At 44.1% G+C, this 20,032-nt stretch overlaps 1 protein-coding gene across 1 annotated transcript in view; it reads left to right on the top strand.

Moving 5' to 3' along the window:
• LOC144679391 (collagen alpha-1(XXI) chain-like) overlaps positions 1 to 20,032 on the top strand; it is a 57,578-nt gene that overhangs the window by 33,944 nt on the left and 3,602 nt on the right. The window contains exons 6-7 of the mRNA XM_078539752.1: positions 1,778 to 1,951; positions 8,391 to 8,468. Of these exons, the coding sequence (XP_078395878.1) occupies positions 1,778 to 1,951; positions 8,391 to 8,468 (252 nt within the window). The remainder of the gene's footprint in view (positions 1 to 1,777; positions 1,952 to 8,390; positions 8,469 to 20,032) is intronic.

Genomic DNA, 20,032 nt, shown 5'->3' with positions numbered 1-20,032 from the left:
GGTACACAAATTGCAACTATTATTTGACATGGTGGATAATGGGTGCACTATGCGTAGTGAAGTTGGCATTTTAGTGTGCTGTTTAATAATTCAGGAATATTGAGCTTTTCTTTGCATCTGCCCTGGTAACCTGATTTGGAGTGTTCAGTACTACATGCTAGGTGCCTAAAGTGGGAAAACCTTCCATTCCCCAGATCTTCCCCTCTACCCCTCCACCCTCAGATAAAATCAGAAATGGACCATTTGAGCTTTGAAATGAAACAGCTTCCAAGGTTTTAACCAAAAGCATATCAACAGTGTGGAAAATGTAGAAATACAGGCCTGTGTTTTTTGGCATCAAGAATAAAAGACCATTACTTAAAATATAGCGGTTAAAGATCTTGAATTTTTTGACAATAGTCTTATTTATTTCAAGATTAATTTGCCAGCTAGGATAAAATGATGGCTGTTGGGTACATTTGCACATGGGCGGAAACAGACAGTAGTGTTGACTTCAGTCATGCTTTGGCTGGCTAATTAAGGGCCAGCCAGTATGAAACACACCCAGAGAGAGGTCCAGAGTGCGATGCCTGCATGTCTCCTGAAATGGAAGCTGACTTTCCCAGCTACTATTGCTAGCAACCCGAGAGAAAGGTAAAGCCGTATGTCTTAATTCTTTCATTGAATATGGGCATTGCTGGTAAGGCCTTCATTTGCTGTCCATCCCTAATTGCCTTTGAACTGAGTGGCTTTCTAGGCCATTTCAGAGGACAGTTAAGGGTTAACCACATTGTTGTGGGTCTGGAATCACATGTCGGCCAGACCAGGTAAGGAAGGCCGATTTCCTTCCCTGAAGGACATTCATGAACCGATTGGGTTTTTATAACAATCAGCAGTGGTTTCATGGCCGCCACCATTACTGAGACTAGCTTTTGGTTTCAGATTTTATTCATTGAATTTAAATTTCACCAGGTGCCATGGTGTCATATGAACCCATGTCCCCAGAGAATTAGCCTGGGCCTCTGGATTACTAGTCCAGTGATATTATCACTATGCCACCATCTCCTCTTGCTTGTGTACTTCCTTCCCCGCTTCTCCAACACCTGATCAGCCAAGAGGTGCTTGTTGTGATTCACACCCACCCATTCAGCCCATGCGCTGGCCATAAAAATGCACAGTCCACGTAAAGTTTATGCTAATTAGCATATAAATTGGCCTTTAATTAAGTGTGGGCAGGCTTCCGACTTTTGAGCTCACCTGCCCACTTCTCGCAGTATTGAAAGCAAGGGTGATGACATTGGGGACCTCTTCCGGTCCCATCACGATCTAATTTACAGCATGTCAGGAGGGCCATCTGCCCACCACCATGTTGTTAAATTCTGCCATTGATGCAGGAGAGACTTAATAAAATAACAAATGCCATGTTCATATGTGAAGGAAAACTATAGTCCAGTTATAAATTCAACGAATAAAACTAATCAAGTGTTTTCCAGATATTGGAAAGATAATTCACTGGTGCATTGGAAATAAATCTAATCTTTTGTGAGATTCTGAAAAATATGAATGCCAGGAATATTTTCTTTCAAGTCTTTATTCCCATCGTAAAATGGAAGAAAGGAAATTATAGGGGAAAGATTCTTGTCAAGGGCTTGTTGAAGGACAGCCAGCATCGCAGAGTGTAGGAAATAAATACAGAGTCCTGAACCTCAATGCATACCTGACGATACATATATGAAGGAGAGGTAAGATTTCTGAGTATCACCATTTTCAAAAAGATCTCTTTTTTTTTATCCAATAGGAGTTGTTTGATGAAGATTGGCATCAGTTAAAGTTGCTGATACTTGAAATGGAAGTCACTTGCTTTTTAGATGACATGAAAATTCAGAGCAACAGCCTTGAGCAAGTCATTCCTATATTCATAAATGGGAAAACCCAGGTGGCCAAACATGTGAAAAGAGAGACATCTGTACCTGTAAGTGAAAGATCTAAGTACTCCTTATGTCACTATATGAATTCAGTGCAAATGAATAACTTTCAGATACATTTGTTATGGAAGTAATTCTTTTCATTATTTAAGATGATTATAATCACAAATGCTCAGTATATGTTACTTGCTCTGCTAAAAATCAAGGAGGATATGGATACTTTGATTTCTTATTTGGATTTCTTGGGTTGTCCGGGTAAATGCTTGTGTTATATATAGAGCTCTGATCCAGTTTTTGTTTTGAATCAATTCCTTCAAGTAGAATTGATTTCTACTTAGTTCTGTTGAAGGGTCATGAGGACTCGAAACGTCAACTGTGCTCTTCTCTGCCGATGCTGCCAGACCTGCTGAGTTTTTCCAGGTATTTCTGTTTCTGTTATTGTTTTAGAATTGAAACTAAGATCGGAAGAGAAGTTAACACTAATACAAAAGCAAAATACTGCGGATGCTGGAAATCTAGGGCAAGATTTTTTTGGATGGGTTTCCCGCCCTGCCACTGAATAGATCGCCGGGAAGTGGCCCATAGTCAATTAACGCTCCATAGAATGTTAATTGGCTGGAGGTGGGTCTTCCGTTCCTCGCTCTGGGGGAAGTCCCACCTCAGAGAGCTGCTGGCTAGCCTGATTGGCTGGCAGCTCGGTATTGCCAGCAGTCTAAGTGCCGGAGCCCACAGTACCATTTAAGTCCGGGGTCTCGTGGTGGGGTTGGGAGGGGAGGCCGGGGAAGGGGATGGGAGTTGTGATGGCAATGCCAGGTGGGAGAGAGCACCTGGGGCGGGGTGGGGGAGACAGGCCTTGAAGGATCTGGAGGGGGAGGCATGATGGAGGCACCCCTGCCCACCTCTCCCACCCGATGCCCAAGCATGCTTACCTGCCAGGCTCTTCCTTACCCTGAACTCCTCCTGCCAGCCTCAAAATTGCAGTTCTTAAGTGTCAATAATTAGCCATTTAAGGGCCTCAACTGGGGCAAGGGTGGGCGGCTGCCCTAAGCCCCGCCTGACCCCATAAAATTGCGGACAGGTTGGGGACGGGCAGGTAGGAGGAGGGAAGGCCACCCAGGGAATTTTACCGGGCACCCCACCAGCAAATCTGCCAGCAGGGTCCCAGATAATTCTTCCCCTAGAGTAAAACCAGAAAATGCTTGAAATATTCAGGAGGTTAGGCAGCATTTGTGGAATGAGAAACAGAGTTAATGTTTCAGGTTTCTGACCTTGCATCAGAATTGGGAAGAGTTAGAAATGTAATAGGCTTTGAGCAAGAGGAAAGAGGGATTGTGGAAAGAAGAACAAAAGGGAAGGTCTGTAGAGGGTGGAAGGCAGGAGATATTAAATGACAAAAGATTTCATGGTGCAAGGCCAAAGAAAGTGGTAATGGGCCAAGTAAAGAAACAAAAGATGTGTCTAGAGGAGGCGTGAATGGCAGGATAGCTGCCGTCCGGTTGCATAGTAGAGGAAATAAGAAAGAAGCAAGACAAAAGACCAATCCATCAAAAAACATGAAACAAAACGGTTATGATCTAAAATTATTGAACTGAATACTGAATCTAGAAGGCTGTAAAGTGCCCAGTCGAAAAATGGGGTGCTGTTCATAGAGCTTGCGGTGAGCTTCATTGGAACACTGCAGCAGGCCAAGGAGAGAAAGTTCACAGTGGGAGCAAAGTGGAGAATTAAGATGACAGGCGACTGGAAGCTCATGATCACACTGACGGACTGAACGGAGATGCTCCGCAAAGCGATCGCCCAGCCCGCCTTTGGCCTTCCCCACTGTGGAGGAGACCATGTTGTGAGTGGCAAACACAGTAAACTGAAAGCAGGGTTAAACGGCTGCTAAAATCGGAAATGATTTTCAGCGCAGGAAAGCACTTTCGTAACATTCACTTTTTAAGCCTTTTTTATTTCTCCTCAGTTTTTCCTCTCTTCACCATGAAGTCTTTGGTTCCATGAGCTCGATATCGGACAAAAGCAGTGGAGGGCTTGCTGGACCAAATGTGTTTTTTCCCCTATTCTTGAGATTTCCTTTGTTTCTTATGAACTCTGCCAAGCTTTCCTATGTGCTATAATATAAGAACATAATTTCTCAAATTAAGTGATTTCAGTCCAGATTTGGATTAATAGCTTCATGTCTCCCCTGGCCAAACCAACTTAAGAATCGTAAATGGAGCCAATTCACTGAGCCCCAGCTGAAGTGTTTTGTTTTTGGTGATTTGCCAGCTCCATATGTAGCACATAGAAGCTTGTTCTATACGTTCATCGAAGACGGGAATGGTTATGCAGGTGGTACGCAACTTGCAGGTTGCCAATACAAAATAAAAAAAAGAGAAGTGTAAGGGAATATCTTGCCAGTTTTAGATTCAGTACTAATAGAAAGATTAACAGTCAAATTTTAACTTGCCTCTTTCAATTTTTCCATCCCTTGTGCAGCCTTGCAAACACTTGCCAGCTGCTCTGATGGATTGAAACTGGCATCTTAACATTTATTCATTGTTTTTTTATGAACATGGTACAATTGGAGCAGTTTCCTTTCTTATTCTAGGCAGTTACCCTAACCAAAACAAAAACAGAATTACCTGGAAAAACTCAGCAGGTCTGGCAGCATCAGCGGAGAAGAAAAGAGTTGCCGTTTCGAGTCCTCATGACCCTTCACATTCACAGTTACCCTAACCAGTTCTGTTCCTAATAACGTAATACAAAAGACTACTTCAAAATGGAAGTCACTTGATTTGGCTACATTGCACATATCCTGTGATCAAAGTATTGTATATTTGCCCAGAATTTGTTTATAAGCCTGGAAATTCATGTCAACGTACCTGGTTATGCCAATGGGAAGCTGGGGAGAAGAGGCAGTATAACCGGAAATGTGCCTTAGCACACTATTACCAATCCTTGCCTACTATGCTTAACACTGCTGTGAATGGGAGACTGAAACACTCTAACCATACTGTTTGCTTTCTGCTAAACTAAAGCGAAATTCATTGCATTATGCAGCCAATAACTGGTTTGGGTTGCATGAACGGAAATGGAGTTCTCACTCTTTGAAACTCTTTCAAGTTATCAACAGTCACAGATTGCAACTCTTTCGAGTACAATCACAGTTCTTGGTTTTTCCGGGAGTGGGACATGAACCCACAACCCTCTGATTCAAAGGCGAGGGTGCTATGAACTGAGCCACAGCTGACACCTCTTCTCAATTATGTGGATTTATGCCTGTTTTCCTTGAACTCCATCTAACATTTATTTGGAAACAGTTATTGGCGTGCCCATTATTTATTGGGGAAGGTTTGGTATAAGGAATGTTCCTGAGAAACTAAAGCTGCCTCTTTTAGTGCTGTTTTTGAACAACCTATAGACGTAAATAGAGCACCTACGCAATCAGGTGTTGAAAATAGCTAAGTTATTACTGATTTGGAAGTAGGAAGATCAAGGGTGCCTTACAATACAACCCCGTGCACTCACCCACCAAAGATCATTGCTGTGGGCTGTATGCTTCCATTACTTTGCTATTCAAAGATGCCAAACCATTGGAGGACGACGATGGTCTTCTGCAATCAAGGCTAGACCAGGATATGGACACCTCCAGTGAGGAAGTAGCTGCAGAAGCGCTAGTGCATAATTGCTGTACAGAACCTTGCTATTTACTCATGCTAAAGAAGCTGACCAGAACATCGTGAGCCACACTGCATCCTCAGCAATTCCTTCACCATCATCATTGTCCATAATTTTGATGTTAATTACTCTGAACAATCACAAAGACTGCAGAATGCACGGATCTGGTGGATAAGTGGGGGGAGCCTGCAGAAATTCACCCCCAACGAGTCTACAAAATGTAAGGAAGAAACTGACTGACATATCAATGTTAGAGTCTTTTGCTATGGTGCTGTCCCTTGGTGCTTCTGTTCTGTTTCAGACACATGGCATTGAACATACCATTGCTTCTCTATGATTCACGAGTGTTATAGACAAGGATGTCCGCAGGCTGCAAGTTTTGATTTACCTGTTGCGATTTTGCTGGCCCTGGACTCCCCGGGCAGGACCTTGCGTATGAGCCAACCAGATCCTGACTGGCATTGTACTGCCAGCTTTAAGACACCTGCCCCAATTCCTGGCACTTCAGGGATGGCCAACAACAAGGCTTTCTCAACCCAAGTTCTTTCACACCAGCTTGCAGTTGCCGCAGTTAAATTGGCTTTTATCACCCATTATTGCCCAAATCTACAGCAATCTGATGAGCATTCAGCAAGATTTTTCTTCCTTTTGCTATGACAGATGCTTAACTGTTTTCTAATTGGAACTGATTTAGAAGATTTAATGCTTCCCCCTTCACACATTGGTTGGCCCAATCTTAGCGTCAGAATTTCCTGTTCACCCTTCACGAAGCAGCAACAATCATGGCTAAACCTGTGGGAGTACATTCTCTTAGTAGCTAAATCGTTAGCTCCTATAAGTTATGAATTGTGCAGGGAATTTCATTATGAAGTTGATCAACAGTTATTTCCACGCTCAGGATGTGGCTCCCAATATGGCTCAGGATGTGTTTGAAGTTGTCAAAATCTTAAAAAAACAAACAGAGTTCACAATTGCATCATCTTTATAAATAAAGTCCCATAAGCAAGTGATGTCTAGTGGATCAGAAACAAAAATTGCTGGAAAAACTCAGCAGGTCTGACAGCATCTGTGGAGAGAAGGACAGAATTAACGTTTCGAGTCCAGATGACTCTTCTTCAGAACTAAAGAGAAGTAGAAATGTGGTGAAATATATCCTGTGTAAGGGGGGGAGGTGGGACAGATGAAGCTGGATAGAAGGCCAGTGATAGGTGGAGGCAAAGGAGAGAGTGCAAAAGATGTCATAAACAAAAGGTTTAAGGTGTGTTGATGGCGGTGATACTGGTTAAAGGAGGTGCTAATAGTGACATTAAGAGTAGAAAGCAGGATGAGCAAGTGACAGATGGCCCTAGTGGGGGTGGGGTGGGGGGGAGGGAATGGTGTAGGAGCAAGGATCAAAATAGGCTAAAAGGTGGGGATAAAACAATGAATGAAAATAAATTTTAAAAATAATAATAGAAATAGGTGGGAAAAAAATGTATAAATAAAAATTTAAGAATAAACATTTGAAAAAAGGGGATCAAAAAGGGGTGAGAATGGAGGAGAGTTCATGATCTAAAATTGTTGAACTCAATATTCAGTCCGGAAGGCTGTAAAGTGCCTAGTCGGAAGATGAGGTGCTGTTCCTCCAGTTTGCATTGAGCTTCACTGGAACATTGCAGCAGGTCAAGGACGGACATGTGGGCATGAGAGCAGGGTGGTGTGTTGAAATGGCAAGAGACAGGGAGGTCTGGGTCTTGCTTGTGGACAGACCGAAGGTGTTCTGCAAAGCGGTCACCCAGTCTGTGTGGATTTTGCATTGGCTTTCCAACAGAACAGACCAGACCAAGATAATGATGCAAGGCTCTGTTCATTGAAAAGCGTGATTCAAAACACAGTTGTGACCCACACAACAACTGTTAGAAATTAATTACACAGAGACCATATGGTGGAGTGAATTAGAATATAGTCCTGTTATCGCTGGATCAGAGGCTCAATGCAGGCGAGGGTAACAAGGCAATAATTCTCCCTTCTGGCCTGGCTGTAATGCGGCTAAGTGAGCTTGGACAGACTAACTGTGGTTTTTGTTGAGTGTGAGTCCACAACACAAACTGCTCCGGATTCAGCCCTTGCTGGTTGGGTTGTACAAATGCCTTGATTGGGGATTGTGAGTAACAATTTTGTGTGGCAGGGAATTTCATTATGAAGTTGATGTTCAATAATGTTGTTGAAAGGAGATATCCCCTACGTGACAATATAAATTCATTTTGATTTATGAGTGGATCAGGGTGTGAAAACTGGAAAAAAGTTCCATTTTCCAAAACCAAAATATACCCAGGTAACTACGTAATTTCTCCTTCAGCAAGTAATTAGCATAAGCTAATCATATAAATGCAATCATAACATATTTAACATTTATAGTGTTTGACAACTCAGCAAAGCTTTAGAATTTTTCTTTGTTTATTCACAGCATGTGGGCATTGCTGGCAAGACCAGCACTTATTGTCCAGCCCTAATTGCCCTTGAGAAGGCGAAGTCCATGTGGTGTAGGTACACCCACAGAGCTGTGAGTGAGGGAGTCCGAGGATTTCTTACTCATTTCTTGCAGTGGTTCAAGAGGCAGCTCATCACCACCTTCTCAAGAGCAATTTGGGATGGGCAATAATTGCTGGCCTTGCCAGTGATACCCCCCAACCTGTGAATGAATGAAAAAAATCTAGACATTAGTTGACATTATACAAGTCATTTAAATGTTCGTGTTGCATTAAGTTTGCCCACAGAAATCATTTTCAACACTGAATCTGTTTACTTGTTTTCTTCTTAACTAATGTTTTAATTTTTATTAAATAGATAGAAATACAGAAGCTTAGACTCTACTGTGATCCACAGCAAAGTGATCGCGAGACTGCCTGTGAAATTCCTTCCGTGGTGAGTAACTTAGGCAAGCATCCATAGTTCACAAAGGGCTATAGACAACTCTGTAGGCGTGGGGCAAGGCAAGGAAGCGAGCCTCCATGAACTATCACAGCTGGTATGGGGATTGAACCCACACTGTTGGTGTCATTCTGCATCACACTGTGGCCACCTATAGCACCCCCTGCCCCGAACAACCACCTCCTCCTCCCCCACTCAACTGTGGTGAGTCGACCTTTTAAGTTCTAAGCCTGGCAAACTGTCTTAATTTACACTTAATGTTTTCATACTGACAGTATTGTTGGAATATGCAACTGTAAGCTTTACAAATAATTTTTCAACAAATTGAAATAGTTTCACTAAGTGCGCGATGGAGCAATTCGGCTGTTTAATTCCATCTTAGAAAATCCTAGGCACATATTGTTAAGGTACTAGACTAAAGCCTATTTCTTATAATAGCAGATGAGCATTCAACCTGTTTGTTTAGCATTCTTCTTTTTTTCATAGTCTTTAACCTATTGAACTCATCGGTTAAAATAACAGAACAATGTAATTAAATAACCATGACTTTGGGAAGAAAATTGGAAGACAATTTGTTGAGCCATGGCAGTACGAATGACTAATGTTAAGCGATTTACATTTTTGGGATCAATCTCCTTTGAATTTGTCCATAAAAACCCATCTGGTTGGCTAATGCCCTTTAGGGAAAGAAATCTGACATCCTTACCCAGTTTGGCTTACATGTGACTTCAGACCCACAGCAATGTGGGGTTGACTCTTATCTGCCCTCCCAAATGCCCCAGCAAACCACTCGGTTGAAAGAGGCAATTAGAGGTGGGCAACAAATGCTGGCCTTGCCAGTGGTGCCCACATCCCATGAAAGAGAAGAAAAATTGCTTGCTCTATTCCTTGTTCTCTAACCTCATTGCCACGTCTAAACTTTGCTCCTGGAATAGCACTGACTTTACTCACTATTTTAAAACCTTTTCCACTCTTTGTGATATTTGTTTTACTTATTCTGTGTGTCATATGGGTGAGTCATCTTTGCAAACTTAATCATTTTGTCAGTCTTTATCCCCAAGCATTGCCAAGAGACAGATATGCAACACAAGCAGATGCTGCTTTGGATTAACAAGTAAAGGTCACTTTAAAAGGGAAGAAATGAATAATCCGATGAAATGAATGACTTATCAACTTAATTGCATGCAGTAACTCCCTTATTAGCAGTAGCAATGTAGATGTCCCTCAGCTGTGTCAGCCAAGGGTATCTGTCTTTGTAGCCTGTATTACAGAGTGGCTGAGTCCTCTTTCACTGTACACTCCTGTCACTCTCTCATGCTCCGTGAATTTCCTTTTCCTTTCATTCCTATTGTATTTCACCCCCTGGCTGAAAGTCTCTGAGCTGGTGAGTGAGAAAGAAAAGGAAAGTGTTGCCAAAGTGAAAGAAAGGATATGTGGTCAGAAGCAGAGGGAGCAGTGATATCATCATCATCATCCTCCTCTTCCTTATCTACCTTGTTGGCTGTGAATGAACTGCAGAAGAGGAGAAAAGGAGTGAAGAGTGGGTGTACACTGCCCAGAGAGGAGAGTAGGATAGAGATAGTAACACTTTGGACTTTTTTGGCTGACGAATCAGGTTACTACTGCAACAGGCACCATCAATGCGTTACACACACTGAGCTGCAATTTACGCAGTCCCACAAGCCTCTCTCTTACTGACATCTAAAGAAGAGCGTCTTCCTAGTAGCTCCATTTACTGCTTCTCATGAGCCATGAATTGCCTGACATCAAGGATTATCCTCATGGCCTCCCTGTTCTGGACATTATGTTCTCCATTGGCCTAGAAACAACAGTAACAACATTATTATCTTCCTTGCCCTTGTCAGGTCATTGAACTTTTTGCCAGTTCTGGCCTTTAGTCCTAAGTGTGAGAGTGAACCCCACTGCCACCTCCCTCCACACAGCCCTGACTACACTTTTGACTTGTTTTCTTGCATGTACCCCAGCAGTATTTCCCTGCATAATCTCATTTTGTTCCATTAATATTTTGTAGCCAGCAGTGGAGAAATTGCTCTGTTCTGCCATGACGAAGTATTTGAAGAAATAATTTCATTGCAATTTAACTGAAATATATTCACACCTTCATTGATAAGTCTCTCTGACAATGCTGAAGCCATAATGAATGGATTACTGAAATGAAGCACTGGAGAAGTATCACCAGCAGTGCCTTCACAAGGTCATCCAATTCTGAAAGATGGTCCAATAGCAGTGTCCTCTCCCAAGCCAACTTGCCCAGCTTTGAGGCACTAATCACTTAAAACCAGCTTGGTTGGGCGGGACATGCCTGACGCTAGATTCTCAAAGCAACTACTCCACTCAGAACTCAGTCGAGGAAGGAGACTCCCAGGTGGACACCGGAAACACTTTTAGGATGCCCTCAAAGCATTCCTGAAGAGGTCAAACATCCTCATCGACTCATTGGAGACCCTGGCTTGTGACCGACCAAAATGGAAAAGGTTTATTCAGGAACGTACTGAACACATGGAGAGACTTTGCTGGGATTGTGCAGAGGCGAAGTCGAGATGTTGGAGGGAGTACACAAACCTCTAAACAGCCCATCTCCACAACCCTTCAAGTACCTCCTGCCCCGCATGTGGTAGGTCATGCATTGGACTTATCAACTTTCTTAGAACCCATGGAACAGGAGTTGGAGCCAGTCATCCTTGATCCTGAGGTGTCTAAGAAAAAGAAATGGAATTTAACATTACGGTCTTGGTATTTTAATGATGGTGTGTGCACATTGGAATTATTTCGCTGTTCCTTCATCACCTCTGGGTCAAAATCCTGGGACTCCTTATTTAGCAGCACAGCGCATGTATCTACACCAAGTGGACTGCAGCGGTTCTCAAGGGTAATTAGCAATAGATAATTAATGCTGGCCTTTTCAGTGATGGCCACATCCCATGAACAAATAAAAATTTTTTTTTTTACGATTTGGGGAAAAAATCTGTTTCCAATACCTTTTCAGTAATTCTCCAGTTTTAACCAGAGGAACATGGGCTAATTGCTTTTAGCACAGTGAAATTCAGAAGGAAGATCAAAGGCTGTATAAGGCTGAATGACATTTCAAAACAGTAATCAGACTTCACTTTTATCACATGATTATCACATTCGGCTATAGATTGCTGCAGATTGCTGATCAGAGAGACCTCAAATTTCAAATAATTAATTTTCACAGCCAGTCAAAACAGTGTGAATAGAACTGCATGAATATCGGAACTACTTCATGACATTGCTTCCCAACTGTTGTGAGAGTGCAGGTGAAAATGAATAAGAAATGATTAAATCTTCAGCTGCCACAGGCTTTCAAAACAAACATTGGATAAAGCTGGATAATTAGTTGTAGAATTGAAACATGTTTGGCATTTCTCAACTTCCCTTTTAATTTGTACTGTATTTAGATGCTGTGCATTACCAAAAATATTCAGAATGCACCATCTGGTGAATTGGAAATCACACTTTAGACCATTATCTGGTTCCATGGCAGCCTTTTGTAAGTCGATAGTTTGTGCCAGGGTGGTGAACTCCAAATTACGCATCACTTGGTGTGGCTCTGGAGCTCCACTCTGGCATGTCAGTCTCTGCTGCATTTGCTGCAGAGGAAGACAGTGGGCTGAGAAGGTGCACGATTCACTGGCCTCTGTTTTCTTTGGGCCTTCTTCTCAGCCAGCCTGAACTTTGCGCTTCTGTTCGCCTCTTCCAATGCCCTTCCAAACAGTCAGCTTCCAGAGGTCAAGGCCGTCAGCGACTGTCTCCCAGTTCTCAGAGTCAATATCTACCATCTTCATATCTCGCTTGCAGATGTCCTTCTAGCAGAGGAGGTCATGACCCAGTGGCCAGTTCACCGTACAGAAGGTCTTTGGGTATATGGCCGTCCTCCATCCGATAAACATGCCTGAGCCAGCGCAGGCATTGTTGGCTTAGCAATGAGTGTATGCTGATGGAATGAGCACACTCCAGGACCTCTGAGTTGGTGAACTTGTCCTGTCAAGAGATGCCGAGGTACATCTGAGACAACGAAGGTGGAAAGTGTTCAGTCTCTTCTCCTGTGTGCCATATGTTGTCCAGGTCTCACCATTGCAGAGGACTGCGCTGAGGACACAGGCTTGGTAAACTCACAGTTTGGTGTTCTCAGTCATGTTGCTGTTGCTCCACACTCCCTTACTTAGCTTGGACGTATCAACTATTGTGATGTGGGTGTTGATTTCAGCATCAAGTGACAGATTGCTGGTGATTGTGGAGCCTAGATATGTGAAGCTATTAGCAACCTCACATTATCAGTGCTGATAGATGGCAGCATGGCAACATCCTGGACCATGACATTTGACTTCCTGATGTTAATGGTCAAATTGAACTCTTTATGGGCACAAGGGAGTCTGTCCATTTGCCATTGCAGGCGTTCCTCAATATGAAATGTTAGTGCGGCATTGTCAGCGTAGTGCAACTCTCCAATGAGGACTTGGCTCACTTTAGTCTTGGATCTCAGGTGAGCAAGGCGGAACAGTTTTCTGTCAGTTCTGGTATATAAGTAGACACCCTCTGTAGATGACCTTAAAGCACATGACAACAGTAAAGAGAAGAATATGCCAAAGAGTGTCGGTGCAGAACACAGCCCTGTTAGACCCCACTGTGAATCTCAAAGGCTTCTGATGTTGCCCTGTCATAGCTGACCTTACCCGTCATTTTGTTATGGAAAGAGGAGATCACATTGAGCAGCTTCAGTGGGCAGCCAGTTTTCTCCAGCAGCTTAAATAGACCGCCCTACTCACATTGCCGAATGCCTTGGTGAGATCAATGAAGGCAACATATTGCTGAAAAAAGAGACATGCTTTTTGTCTTACACTCATCAGGCAAAATTCACAAGAATATCAACTGTAAAGGGAGCAACAGTTATACTGCATGAGAGGAGAGTGCTGATTGGTTGGCAAGTGGACTCTGATTGGTAGAGGTGTTTCCATGGAGATTGCACCAAGGAACTATTAACTGCCAAGGCAATATATATTGGTCTCCCTTGTTCACAGCATTTCTCTTGCAGCTGCTGGACTGAGGGGATCACGTCAAATGTAGATCTTTCAGTTTTGAGACCGCACTGGGATTTGGGGTAGATGTGTTCAGACAAGATCTGCAGTTTGACGAGGGCAACACGGGCAAATACTTTTCCTGCTATGCTCAACAGGTCGATGCCTCAACAGTTGTTGTTCTTTATTTTATTCATTCATGGGATGTGGGCGTCACTGGCTAGGCCAGCATTTATTGCCCAACCCTAATTGCTCTTGTTCAGAGGGCATTTAAGAGTCAACCACATTGCGGTGGGTCTGGAGTCATATGTAGCCCAGGCCAGACCAGGCAAGGACAGTAAATTTATTTCCCATTGGTTTTCACACACAATTGACAATGGTTTCGTGGTCATTAGACTTTTAATTTTGCATTTTTATTGAATTCAAATTCCACCATCTCTTGTGGCAGGATTCAAACCCAGGTTCCCCAGAGCATTACCCTGGGTCTCTGGATTGCTAGCCCAGCGACAATACCACTACGCTATCGCCTCCCTATTGCAATCGCTGTGGTGGCCCTTGTTTTTGTACAAGGTCATAATCTTTACATTGTACATATCCTGCCTGGGGCACGGCCCCCTCCCCCTCCCCCTCCCTCCAACAGAGGCAGAGAAGTTTGTGCCAATGTTGCAGGAGTGCCAGATTCCCTGTGCTTGATGAGTTCAGGTGGTTTAGCATCAGCATCTGGAGCTTTGTCCATGGCAAACGAGTCAATAAGCGAGTCCATGCTAAGCTCCTCCACTGCGAGTTTGATATCCAGCTCTACCACGATAGGCTGGCTTTCTATGAGGCAGAATTTTGCCGTCAGCGAGCAGGGGACGGGACCCCGTCACCGACGCGTAAAATGACGCGCTTGACATTGGGCGGAACCCCCGACATCATCCCGTCCTATTTAAATTTTCAGGTAGGCAGGGGCGCAGCAAAATCAGCTGCGGGCCCGCCGACCTGTCAATGGCCAATTGAGGCCATTGACAGGATCAATTATACAATTAAAGGACCTGCCCGTCCAACCTTAAGGTTGGCAGGCAGGCCAGGAGCCCCAGTGGCAAATAGAAAAAACATGAAACCTCATCCACCGGCAGGATGAGGTTTCATGTAGGGTTTTAAAAAGTTTAATAAAGTTATTATGTAAATTATGAACATGTCCCATCTCATTTGACATTGTCACATGAGGGGGACATGTTAGGGAATTTTTTTTTCTATTTTTCATATTTTTCAAAGTATCAGCGATCTCCCTGAGGCAGCACTTAGCCTCAGGGAGATGAGTCTTTCGTGCGCATGCGCAAAAGAGCGCACTCTCGCTTTTGGGGAATCCCCCCACCCACACAGTGAGCGCATAGCGCTTCCCGCCAGACGTCACACTGGGCGGGCCTTAATTGGCTTGTCCACGTAAAATGGCGGTGGGGCCCGCTTTTCCGGCGGGAATCGGCTCCCCTCCCGCCAGAGATTGGGTCGGGCCCTTCCGCCCAACAGGCAGAAAATTCTGCCCATGGTGTCTGGAATTTCCTTGGTGACAATGTTCTCCCTAGGTTACAACTCAAGGTCCCAACTATCTCTTCAACTGTTCATTGCAGTCGGTGATTACCACCACTGCTTTTGTTTTCAGTGGAGCTGTTTTCTTTGCTGATGGGCCTGTTTCCTTTCTGATCCCTTCACACATGCCCCTGACATTCCCTGTGTCGAAGTACATCAGGTTATTCAGGCAGAGTTGTAATCAGTAGTCACTGGCCTGTTGGACTTTACTTCGTGTGGCTCTTGGTGCATTCAGAATTTTCTCGCTCAGGTCCGTTTTGTAATTAGTTGGCTTTAATGACAGGTTCCGTCACAGAGTTAGTCTCGGTACAGTCAGCACTTTTCCACTCTTGCTTCTCATATGTTGATAGTGTGGTATTGTAAATGGTGTCTCAAAGTATTTTCTATTTCACTTCTGCACTGTGTAGGAATGCCAGAGAGCGCCTATTCGGTTGAATTGCGGAACTGTTGTTTTTTAGCTGGGTAGGCAGCATGGCTGACGTTGCTATGAGGATGGCGTTTCTGCTTTGAATGAAAAACTTCAAGGGTTGCATCATTCTAACCCTGGTGTACATCAGGGAGTGATCTGTATCATACTCAGCGCTGTGGTGGTTGTGTGTGTTGAGAAAGATGTTCAGAGAGTCATGTTTGGTGACGATCAGATCTAGCTGATGCCAATGCTCTGATGTTGGATGTTTCCAGGACACCTTGTGGCATGGTTTGTTCTAAAAGGTGTTGGTTGCACAGAGCTCATGGTAGCAGCAAAGCTCGAGTAGTCGCTCTCCATTCTCATTTCTCAAGTACTGTCTGGCCATGATGTCTGAGGCAGGAAGGCCATGCCTCATGATCTGTGCCCACTCTTCCCTTGAATCCCCCAGTAGGTAAAAATATTCTGACTTAGGGATTCTGCTGATAGCAGAGTCAAACTTCTCATGAAACTAACTCTTTTCACCCACACAGTAGACACATGATATTGACCTTTTGGACATGCATTAGATCATTATCAAATGGAAAAAAATACTAAAAGTAAGTTACATGCAAACATACGAATTAGGAGCAGGAGTAGGTCACTAGGCCCCTTGAGCCTGCTCCACTATTTAATAGGATCATGGCTGATCTGATTGTAACCTCAACTCCATATTCCCACCTACCCCCGATAACATTTCATCGCCTAGCTTATCAAGAATCTATCTAGCTGAGCCTTAAAAATATTCCAAGGATCAGCTTCCACCGCCTTTTGAGGAGGAGAGTTCTAAAGACTCACTACCCCCGAGAGAAAAAAATTCTCCTCATTTCTGTCTTAAATGGGCGACCCCTTATTTTTAAACAGTGACCCCTAGTTCTAGATTCTCCCACAAAAGGAAACGTCCTTGCCAAATCCACCCGGTCAAGACCCCTCAGGATCTTATATGTTTCAACCAAGTCACCTCTTACTCTTCTAAACTCCAGTGGATACAAGCCTAGCCTGTCCAACCTTTCCTCATAAGACAATCCTCCCATTCAAGGTATTAGTCTAGTAAGCCTTCTCTGAACTGCTTCCAACGCATTTACCTCCTTCCTTATTTAAGGAGACCAGTACTGTACACTCCAAATGTGGTTTCACCAATGCCCTGCATAACTGAAGCATAACCCTTCTACTTTTGTATTCTACTTCCCTCACAATAAACAATAGCATTCTATTAGCTTTCCTCATTACTTGCTGTACTTACATACAAACTCTTTGTGATTCATGCATTAGGACACCCAGATCCCTCTGCATCTCAGAGCTCTATAGTCTCTCACCATTTAGATAATGGGCTATAACTTCCGAGCTCCTGGGCAGTGTATCTGAGGAGTACCCCAAAGATGCTCTGTGGAACCCTTCCCAAAGCTCCCAGGTAAGGATTGCACAGCAATGGTCCGGGAGGTCCAAACTTCGTTTGGGCAATTGCCCTGTGCTGGGAACCACCCAAAAATGCAATTTAAATTGCAAACGTCAGATGGTTCCGACTGTCATACAGCAATGGTTACCCAGAAAAAGCTAGAAGACTTAAAACTACTTCTAGCTTCTGGTGGGTCACTATAGCACTGACCCACTCCAACCCGCCATGCGACTTCCTTTGAAGCCCCCCAATTCCTCCCCCATGACACCCCATGGGACTCCCTCTATTCCCCCATGGAACTCCCCCCTCACTCCCACTACACCCTGACTACCTCTCCATGGGATTGGCCACACCCCACTACCCTCCACCCCCCACCGACCTGACCAACCCTCCTCCCCAGGCCCAACCCAATCCCCCCACCACCACCCCAGGCCCAACCTGACCCCTCCCCCTCCACACCTAGGCCCGCAAACCACACCCCCTCCCCGCAAGGTCTGACCTGAACACCCCCCAGAACCAACATGACATGACCTGACCTTTCCCCCTCCCCAGTAGGCCCAGCCCGACCTTCCACCACCCAACTCAATGCCACTCCACTGGAAGTTATGGGCCAATAAGCTTACTTTTTTATTCTGGTTGTCAAAATGGACAATTTCACATTTTCCCACATTATACTCCATTAACCAGATTTTTCCCTACTTACTTAACATATATATATCCCTTTGTAGCCTCCTTATGTTCTCTTTGCAACTTACTTTCCAACCTGTCTTTGTATCATCAACGAATTTAGCAACCTTACCTTCATTCCCTTCATCCAAGTCGTTTATATAAATTGTAATAAGTTGAGGCCCCAGCACTGATCCCTGTGGCACACCACTTCTTACACCTTGCTAATCAGAAAATGACCCAATTATGCCTACTCCCTGTTTCCTGTTAGCCAGCCAATCTTCCATCCATGCCAATATTTTACCCCCTACATATGAGCTTTTATTTTCTGCAATAAACTTTGGTGTGGCACCTTATCAAATGCCTTCTGGAAATCCACGTCCAGTCCATCCTCTGGTTCCTATTTAACCTTTAATCCTGGTGATTGTAATTTTCTTGAGTTCCTCTCTCCCTTCTATTTCCTGATTTACAGCTATTTCTGGGATGTTACTTGCAACCTCCATAGGGAAGACTGAAAGGAGGTTATGTTGGAGCTGTATAAAATGCTAGTTAGACCACAGCTGGAGTACTGTGTGCAGTTCTGGTCACCACACTACAGGAAGGATGTGATTGCACCATAGAGGGTGCAGAGGAGATTCACCAGGATGCTGCCTGGACTGGAGCGTTTCAGCTATGAAGAGAGACTGGATAGGCTAGGGTTGTTTTCCTTACAGCAGAGAAGGCTGAGGGGGGGACCTGATAGAGGTATACAAAATTATGAGGGGTATAGATAGGGTAGATAGAAAGAAACTTTTCCCCTTCGCGGAGCAGTCAATAATCAGGGGGCATAGATTTAAGGTAAGGGGCAGGAGGTTTAGAGGGGATTTGCGGAAAAATATTTTCACCCAGAGGGCGGTTGGAATCTGGAACACACTGTCTGAGGGGTGGTAGAGGCAGGAACCCTCGCAACATTTAAGAAGTATTTAGATGAGCATTTGAAACACCATAGCATACAGGGCTATGGGCCAAGTGGTGCAAAGTGGGATTAGAATAGATAGGTGCTTGGTGGCTGGCACGGACGTGATGGGTCGAAGGGCCTGTTTCTGTGCTGTATGACTCTATGACTCTATGACCAAAATACCTGTTCCATTCATCTGCCATTTCCTTATTTTCTGATGAAGGGTCATTCGGACTGGACACGTTAACCCTGTTTCTCCACAGATGCTGGTAGACCAGCTGAGTTTTCCCAGCATTTTCTGGTTTTGTTTCGGATTTCCAGCATCTGCAGTATTTTGCTTTTATCTCTATGAACTCCTCATCTAGGCTACCTTTGCCTATCTGATTTTTGCAGTCTATATGTAGATTAAAATCCCCCATGATTATCGCCGCACCTTTCTGACAAGTTCCCATTATTTCTTCCTTTATACTCACTTAAAACAAGAGTAAAAGATTGCATTCAGATAGCACCTTTAACATGGAAATTGATGCTAACGTGTATGACAGATACATAAAGGAACTGGACACTAAGTTGAAGGAGAGATTATGAGGAGTAACCAAAAGCTTGATTGAAGAAGTGAGTTTTGAGGAAGATCTTAAAAGAGGAGAGGGAGGGGTGACAGCCAAAGGGGTTTAAGGAGAGAACTCCTGAGCATTCAACCCTAGCAGCATCCCATCCACCAACTTAAACATTCACCCCCTCCATCACCAGTGAACAGTGACAGATGTGTGTACCATCTACGAGATGCACTGTAGCTTCTAGCAAAGCCTCCTTCGACAACATCTTCTAGACACATGACCTCTATTACCTGGAAGAACAAGGGCAGCAGACGCATGGGAACACCACCACTTGCAAGTTTCCCTTCAAGCCACACCACCATCCTGACTTGGAAATATATCGGCATTTCTTCATTGTTGCTGGGTCAAAATCCTGGCACTCCCTTCCTAATGGCACTGTGGGTGTAACAACAGTTAAAGAAGGCAGCTCACCACCACCTTCTCGAATACAGTTAGGGTGGACATTAAATGCTGGCCTTGCCAGTGACGCCCACATCCCGTGAATGAACAAATACATTTTAAAAAAACTGGCCGTCAGTGGTACAGCGGGAGAAGGTTGTGTTGCGATGGAAGTTCTGGAATTGGATAGAGATGAGACCATAGATGACATAAAGACAAGGTCAACAGTTTAAAATTTGAGATGTTAAAGGACTGTAAATCAGTGAGGGCAAGAGAAGCCTGTGCTCTGGTGCGGAATGGGATCCAATCAACAATAGTTTGGTGTGAGTAAGAAGTTAGAAGATGGGAGGCCAATAAGGAGAGGACTGGAATATTCACGTCTGGAGGTGGCAATTGCTTGTGAAGGTTTCAGTGACATATGGGCTGAAATTGGAAAGGAAATTACAGAGCTGGAAGTTAGATAATCCATATGTTGGGGAGGATGTGGTACTGC

The sequence above is a fragment of the Cetorhinus maximus genome, chromosome 4, assembly GCF_964194155.1.
Source record: "Cetorhinus maximus chromosome 4, sCetMax3.hap1.1, whole genome shotgun sequence".
In the NCBI taxonomy this organism is placed as follows: Eukaryota; Metazoa; Chordata; class Chondrichthyes; order Lamniformes; family Cetorhinidae; genus Cetorhinus; species Cetorhinus maximus.
Note: the sequence above shows the minus strand (reverse complement) of the source record. Positions and strands in the feature narration are given on the sequence as shown.